Source organism: Oncorhynchus nerka, linkage group LG12, assembly GCF_034236695.1.
Source record: "Oncorhynchus nerka isolate Pitt River linkage group LG12, Oner_Uvic_2.0, whole genome shotgun sequence".
NCBI lineage: Eukaryota > Metazoa > Chordata > Actinopteri > Salmoniformes > Salmonidae > Oncorhynchus > Oncorhynchus nerka.
Genome location: NC_088407.1, coordinates 69,623,858 through 69,632,457, shown reverse-complemented (window position 1 = coordinate 69,632,457; position 8,600 = coordinate 69,623,858). Strand labels below are relative to the sequence as shown.

Sequence of the window (8,600 nt, the reverse complement as noted above, 5' to 3'; positions counted from 1 at the left end):
AAAGTCTGTTTATTTTCTATACTATTAAAGATAATGAACAATGTTGCAGTTGGTTATACAGTCTAGCCTAGTGATTCTAGCAATAATATTGTTTGTCCATGAGTGCTTAGTGAGCAAGGAAAACGCAGATGGGGCTTTGGGTTTTATACCCCTGGGGCACTACTGTCACCAAGTGGACATTACAGCTACTGCACCTCTGGTATAATTCATCAAATCAAATTTAATTGGTCACATACACATGGTTAGCAGATGTTAATGCGAGTGTAGCGAAATGCTTGTGCTTCTAGTTCCAAAGGACTGCATAGAACCCTCAAACTCAATTCTGGACCTCGAAGCCAGTTCCACTGTATTTTTTTATTGTCCCGTGACACTAGGTGTGCAATTAATAATCAGGTAGAACAGAAAACCAGCAGGCTCCGGACCTCGTAGTGTAAGAGTTGAGTACCCCTGGCATAAAACATCCAAAACACCCGTCTTCGCATTCTTGAATTTGACATTGGAGAGAGACTGTGAAACCTTGCCCAATAAGATCAGCAGTACAGGTTCATTACTTTTTCATCTAGTCACTGTCAAACTGTCCTGTTATCATGAGCTTCATTGTGCATCACCTGTATATTTAGTATCGGACTCGTTCCAAGTCACTTGAGCAGAATAATATAATTTGCATGACTCTTTGCCTGCAGCATGTTCAAAACCGGACTACCTTTAATCAAGTCATTTTGCAGGACGCAGTATATAAGGGCTGGGCAGTATGGCAGTGAATGACATATTACAGGTTGAATGTACAATGCCTTCAGAATGTATCCAGACCCCTGGACTTTTTCCACATTTTGTTAGGTAAAAGCCTAATTCTAAAAATGTAATTGTTTTCCCAATTAATCTACACACAATACCCCATAATGACAAAGCAAAAACTGTTTACACATTTTTGCAAAAGTATTAAAAATACAACTGAAATATTACATTTACATAAGTATTCAGACCCTTTACTCAGTACTTCATTGAAGCACAGTTGTCAGCGATTTCAGCCTAGAGTCTTCTTGGGTATGACACGGCAAGCTTTATGCCCCCCAACCTGCTCCAGGTTTTCAGCAAGGATCTTTGCTCTGGTCTTTGCTCTGTTCATCTTCGCCTCAATCCTGACTAATCTTCCAGTCCCTGCCGCTAAAAAACATCACCACAGCATGATGCTGCCACCACAATGCTTCACCGTAAGGATGGTGCCAGGTTTCCTCCAAACGTGACACTTGGCATTCAGGACAGAGTTCAATCTGGTTTCTCATGGTCTGAGAGTCTTCAGGTGCCTTTTGGCAAAGTCCAAGCGGGCTGTCATGTGCCTGTTACTGAGGAGTGGCTTCCGTCTGGCCACTCTACCATAAAGGCCTAATTGGTGGAGTGCTGCAGACTGTTGTCCTTCTGGGAGTTTCTCCCATCTCCACAGAATAGCTCTGTCAGAGTGATCATCAGGTTTCTTGGTCAACTCCCTGACTAAGGGCCTTCTCCCCCAATTGCTCAGTTTTGCCGGGCAGCCTGCTCAAGGAAGAGTCTTGGTGGTTCGAAACTTCTTCCATTTAAGAAATGAAACCAAACTGCAGGAATTCTTTGGTACCCTTTCCCATACCTGTGCCTGGACACAATCCTGTCTTGGAGCTCTACGGACAACTCCTTTGACCTCGTGGCATGCAGTCAACTGTGCGTCTTAAATAGACAGGTGTGTGCGAGCTTTTCCAAACCATATCCAATCAATTGAATTTACCACAGGTGGACTCCAATCAAGTTGTAGAAACGTCAAGGATAAATCGATGAAAACAGGATGCACCCGTACTCAATTTCAAGTCTCATAGCAAAGGGTTTGAATAATTTGACGCTTATCTTAAAATCAAACATTTGTCGTAAGAAAGACACCCAAATCTTGGAAATCAGCTTTGGTTTTACCACTCAAGGGAGGTGATGGTAGTAAATTGGATAATTATCAGCCCATCTCTAAGCTCTCCTGTTTGGCTACAATTCTAGTCATTGGTGAAAAAGCAACTACAATCTTTAACTGTTAACACTTTCTAATAATCAATCTGGCTTCAGACCTAAACACAGTACTACTACGGCCACTGTACGTGTTGTAAATTATATTACTAATGCCCGAGATAATAGAAAGTACTGTGCCGCCTTGTTCATAGACTTTTCGAAAGCTTGTGACACTGTAGACCATGCCACTAAACTTAAGACTCTTGTCCATTTTAAATATTGAATGGATTTTTATATTAATGCAAGTTCTTGTGCTGTTAGGGCAATAACCCATGTGTAAATGTAATCTATTGCTGTATTATCTGTGATCGTTTTGTTTGTCTTATGTAGTTTCTTAATCATTGTACTTAAATTGTATGTGTAAACATGTATACGCAGGGACCAGCTGTAAGAGACCTTGGCCTCAGTCTGTGTTCCTTGTTGAAAAAGGTATTATTTTTGCAAAAATTCATAACCTGTTTTTGCTTTATCATAGGGTATTGTGTATAGATAGATTTAATCAGCATTTTATCCATTTTAGAATAAGGCTGTAATGTAACAAAGTGTGAAAAAAGTCAAGGGGTCGAAAATTTTCCAAGGGCACTATGTCTGGAGCATCATGCGTCACGTATCCATTCTAAAAAGGGTACCGGTCTGCCAGAGGGTGTCCACCAATTATATAAAAACAGGCTTTTAAATCAGTTAACCTAAAACCATATACATTGAATATGCATGTGGTTTAAGTAGTTCTGCATCATAACCAACAAATAGCATTTAATGACCATTAGGCTATAAGAAATCATTCAGATGTGAGCCATTAATGACAGGAATATGACCAGTTTTTATTTTATTTTAATTGATGCTTAGATTATTTTTATTTTTAACATTACTTTCCAAAACAAGTGTCATGCACAATGCAGAGCTAGACATTGCACAGTCAGATTGAGGCTTTGGATGAATAAAAAAAAGCTGCATGTTACACTTCAACATTACACTACTATCCTATCCCTTAACACTGGAGTCAAAGAAAAACACATCCTCTTCAAATTGCACCTGTTTAGGAACAATTAAAAACCAAACAATAAAATAAAATAAATCTAGGTAGAATAAGTCCAGACCCCGGCGCAGCAGGGCTGTCAACTGAATGGGGACTAGAGAAAGAAAGATTTGATTAAAAACCCACATTGTTCCAAGAAATACACTAAGGCAGTTAAGTTTCCCTACCCTGTGGAACTCCATTTATGGAAATCCACAACATTTCACTTATGAAAATGTATTTATCAAAAGGATAAACAAAACTAAGCATGACAGAAGAACCAACTTTAACGTCTTTTTTCCTTCCTATCAGACTTGCGATCCCGGTCACTGCGAGAGGACATCTTCCCTGACCGGCAGCCCTCAGAGCTGGTCCTCTTCCTGTCAGACTTAGAGCCCTTCTCTTTGGAACCTCTGGATTCACGACCACTGGCCATGGACGACTTCTGGCTCTTGTCACCACCTCCCTTCTTCCTCTCGGACGGCTTCCTCCTGTGCTTCCTGTCCTTCCTCCCCCGGCTGCGGCTCCTGCTAGAGGAGCTGGAAGAGGAGCTGCCACTGGAGGAGCTGCTCCTGCTGGAGGAGCCGCTAGAGGAGCCGGAGCTCCCGCTGGATGAGGAGCCAGAAGAGCTACTTGAGGAGCTACTGCTGCCACCACCATCTCCCTTGTCCTTTGACTTGGACTTTCCACGTCCCCTGCTTGATTCCCCGATCAGAGGCTCCAGCTCCTTGGGGGCAGCATCATACTGGGCAGGTTGGACATCAGTCTGCTTCATTGCACCTTGATCAGCCTCTTGGCTCTGCTCTGTTGTGAGAGGCTCTGTTCCAGCCTCCAGCAGCGGGATCTGAACCTCAGGGGCTATAGATGCTCCATCAGAGACTTCCAGACTAGGGTTGGGCTCTGAGAGCAGGGGTATGGACACTTCTGTATGTGGCTCTTCATCTTCAGTTGGTTGCATTTCAAAGCTTTTCTCCTGGTCGTCTGACACAGCTGTGGGGTCCTGATTCTGAAGCGGCTTATTTTCCTTTTCTACCTGAACCGGTTGCTGCTGTTCTGCTTCCTTCTCATTATCTACCTCTGCCCCACCTATCACCAAACTATCCTCCATCTTCTTATCCTGATCCCCGACCTGCCATTCAGCCTCCCTCACCACTGCAGTAACCTCCATCTGCTCTTCCACCTCTCTGAACTCTATTATTCTAATGTCTTGACCATTTTCCTCATTCACCCCCTTCATAGGTGCCTGCTCCCTGACTTTCTCTCCTGGCTTTTTCTTTCTGTCCTCCTTACGCTTTACACCCACATCCCCCTCTAGTGTTGCCTCGTCCTCCATCTCCACATTAAACCGATTACCTGTCACTTTGACTACCTGACCCGTGGGCTTACCCTCCTCTTGTTCTTCTTTCTTCAGGTCCTTACCCAGAGCGTTGTCCCTCAGAGACTGGCGTCGAGGCCGAGCCTCCATCTTATTCAGATACTCGGCAAAGGCCTCGCATCTCTCCTCAAACATAACTGGAAACAGGGATAAAACAAAAACAGATTCAGTGACAACGCAAACCAAGGACGTGTATTATTGCCACTTGTCGAGTGCAGAGGAATGGCTAAAGGCACAATTGCTTACCATTCATTTTTTTCTGCGACTCATCAAAGAGCTTCTGAGTGGCTGAGCACATCCTCCCAGGCAGATAGAATATGGGTGGCTTGGTCTTTGTGCGGATGTACTTGACAATTTTTGTATTGTGCTCATTCCACTCCTCTTGCTAGAATACAAAAAAGTTCATGAGCAACAGAATCTCCTCATTGACATGTGGGGAAAACACATGAGGGTTTAATTTAATCTTACTGCAATGTTCCTACCGGTTTAACATTTCCTTTGTTTTCTAAGGCTACACCATAACCAATAATATTGCTTTCAAGAAAGGTCCTTACCAAGTGAGCAAGCTCCACTTTCTGTTCCAACAGTTTTAGCTCTGTCTGCTTGGCACGCCTCTCATCAAAGAGCTCTCGTCTTTCGCCCTCTACTTTCTTGCGTTCTTGTTCAGCTTGAACTTCCAATTTCTGTTCAATCTCAATGCGTTTCTTTTGCTAAGATGAAATAAAACATTAAACAAAAATGAATTTCCCATTGGGAAATATTCAAAACTATAGCTTAATTGCTGGAATCATTTTCACCAAGCATAAAGCTAAGGCCAATTTTTATGCATTTACAGTATTCGAACAGCAGTGATTAGTTTTATTGATGCACATATTGGAGTAAAGTGTTATCCCTACCCTATCTGTTGCCACATTAGATTCCTGCTTAAATTTCTGTAACGTTCCCATCAACAGGCCAAACATGCGTCGATTCCTATAGGGAAAAAGAAGCAAAAGCAATGACTAGCATGATAACAGATGATTTATTGGAAATAGAAAAGTTCAATTTAGCACATGCTCTTACCCAGAGCAACTTAAGAGGCAGAATTAGGGTAAAGTGACTTACTCACGGGCACAGATTAGCAACTAGTCGGCTAAGGGATTCGAACCAGCGACCTTTCGGTTACTGGCGCTCTTAATCACTAGGCTAACTGCCACCCACTTATTCCTTACGCATACGTAATGATGCATTACCTTTGTTTTCCCCTCTCATCCATGGTCTGATCCTGAATCAGGTCTCGACGCGTACGCTCCTTGGAGGTAGCTACTACTGATGACTGCAACGCTGGCTATGTATGGAGAATGGCAAGCAGGGAGTTAAAACATTGAGGGAAAGATTAAAGACATTCAGTGTACAATGATTTACCTTCTTGACATCGTCATCATCCTCAGCGTCACTGTCATGGCGTGAATCTCTCCTCGCTCGCTGGTCACCGGCCAGCCTATACAATAAAGACACGCAAGAGGACAAATACGTGATTTACCAGCCATATGAAATAGACATCTGTTTGAATACCACCAGGTGTAGGTAATGCCTTTGTAGGAGAGCACCCTGACGATTCATTGACACCACATGGAAGTGACTGCAATAATTGCGTAAGGAGGAATGGCAGCCAACCAAGTGAAAGTTGGCTTCTTGCACATCTGCATCTATTTGGGCTCTATGTCTATTTTTTCACTTGTCTGTGCATCCATCTTTGGTACAGTAGCTAACTGATTGCCACAGATTTTTTTTAAAGCCAACTACTTGACCAGGCTTTAGAGGGAGAGAAGCAAAAATGACTTAATTTAAATATGAGGGAATTCTCTTTCAGGGATATTAACCCAGCATAACATCCAAAAATACCACAACACTTCACCCACGCACACATACAGCTTATGCTGTCACAGAGCTGATGGCACGGGAAGGTTTGCGCCCAGAACCAGTTGATAAAAGGTTCCAATTGACAGACCACTCAAGACAGTGTGGACAGGCAGAGTAGAAAGATGACTAAATTGAAAGACAACCTGAACCAACTTCCACGCAAAGCAAATATGATTGAGGATATTTATTTTCGGTGTATTTTCTGACAATTTCTTCTTATTGTAATTATTTAAAAATGAGCCAACAGCTGGCTAAAGGAAACGCAACTACACTCCCTAAACAAATCACAATCAGAAACACCAAGCTCTAAGGCCAGGGAGAAAGCCCCCTGCAGTAACGGATAGCAGATTCATGCTGAAAACCAAACAAATTAGGCCTGGCTATATACCCTACATTGCATGTGATTTTTTTGCTGTGAAGGTGTATTCAAGCCTGAAAACCATTGATGCAATTCTCTGTTAAGGGTGAGATCTGAACCGCAGTCTTCAGCTCAGGAAACCAACCAAAACAGTAGTAAATGTATCACCCGATTTACTTAGAGGGACGTCAATAGCGCAACAATGATTTTGAAGTTGCAGGCAGAGCCATCACTTGAGAACTCACTTCTGTCATCATGAAGTGATTTGAGTAGCCAAGGATCATATGACCACCTTACCAGCCACCCTAGACCCACTTCCGTTTGCATACCACCCCAACAGGTCCACAGATGATGCAATCGCCATCGCACTGCTCTTACCCATCTGGACAAAAGGATTCAACACCATAGTATCCTCCAAATATATCAAGCTGGGGGCCCTCGGTCTCAACCCCTCTGCGCAATCGAGTCCTGGACTCCCACATGGGTGCGTGCTCGTTACACTCAAATCATCATCTGCTAACCATGTGACAAGTAATTTGATTTGAGCAGAGGGAGTACCACTCATTTTTGCTGCAGCAGGAAAAGGACCAGATCTATAGATTATTCTAACCTCAGAAGGGCCCCTTCAATGTCCCTCTGTTTAGCTGGGGGTCCTCCAGGTCCTCCACCAATGTCGGAGAGTCCACGTCTGTAGACAAGTATGAATGTTACATAAAGCTCTGACAGAGGTAATGACACCAACTGATGGAAAGTAAGGCAAAATGTTTTACCTCAAGTTGATTCCTCGTCCCCTACCTCCAACGCCTGGGATGGTTGGCCTTCTAGCTTGGCCAGGTCTGAAAGGAAGGTAGAGAGATCAGTTACTTCTTATGATTTAGCTGTAACATACAGACGGACCAGAGCTGTAGTCATAGCTAGCGATAGATTTGAGAAAACCTAGCTAGCTGACGTTATATAGGGGTGTTAATCCATTTGGAATGGAGACAACAAATACGTGTGGAAAAGCTGTCTAACTACCGTTACTTCTACTCCGATAAGTCTGGACATGAAACTGAATCGAAACTAGCCAACTCGTGGCTAGTAGTCATTAATTAGCAAGCTAACGTTAATGGGAGAATAAAACGTAACTGACAAGGACTGAGTAAGTTAGCTTGCTAGCAGAAAAAAATATGATAATATTACTACTCTCTCGCTAACTTAACGTTACTTCGCCAGTTCAACAATAATGAATGGGCAACCGCAACCACCCAGCTGTCACCTACCGGTAAGTAAAAACTCCAGTAAGCCATTTAAGTATATGTACTTCCATTTAACTAGACAACTACCACAAGGCCGATTCGATTATATAGCACGCACCCTGGTTGTGCACGAGAATGGGAGATGCCATTTTTTTCTTGGGACTGGCGTATTGCTAGATAACGTTAGACGAATAAAGGCTGACACATAGAATACAATGTTGCGTTTCAAAATGCAGTATGTCTTACCTCAATTCATTAGGATCCCGGCCAGTTAATTTACGGATATTATCGTCTACATTTTTCAAACTCTCTTTAGCTTTCTCAAGCTGGGCTTGCAAAGAACCTACTGCCACCGCCATCTTAGCTAACAAGCTTTCCTCTCACAGGTCGCTCGCCGCAATGCATCATGGGGGGGGTGATAAACGCGTTTCACACCGTTGATAGACAACTCAAATGCCCAATTGGCAAATTCATTAGCGTAAACGCACACGTCCATAAATTGTGGGTTACTGTTTTCCGAAATCCTTGGGACATCCATACCCCAACCATTTGCAATGTTTACTGCAATGGGGGTAAGGACGTCCCAAGGATTCCAGAAAGCAATGACCATAAATGTGAGCATTCTCCAATCGCCACATGTCCAGTATTTTCTTGACGATAATTAAATATTTTCTTTGGGCGAGATCGTTT

At 43.0% G+C, this 8,600-nt stretch overlaps 1 protein-coding gene across 1 annotated transcript; it reads right to left on the bottom strand.

Annotated features, from left to right (window-relative positions):
* Window positions 1–2,837: 2,837 nt before the first annotated feature.
* On the bottom strand, window positions 2,838–8,304 carry pnn (pinin, desmosome associated protein). The gene is made up of 9 exons (XM_029675768.2): window positions 8,157–8,304; window positions 7,443–7,508; window positions 7,283–7,360; window positions 5,817–5,892; window positions 5,645–5,739; window positions 5,309–5,384; window positions 4,967–5,122; window positions 4,659–4,797; window positions 2,838–4,549 (listed from the first exon to the last, which is right to left on the bottom strand). The coding sequence occupies exons 1-9, from the start codon at window positions 8,267–8,269 to the stop codon at window positions 3,324–3,326; spliced, it is 2,025 nt and encodes a 674-aa protein (XP_029531628.1). The 5' UTR covers window positions 8,270–8,304; the 3' UTR covers window positions 2,838–3,323.
* Window positions 8,305–8,600: the final 296 nt, after the last annotated feature.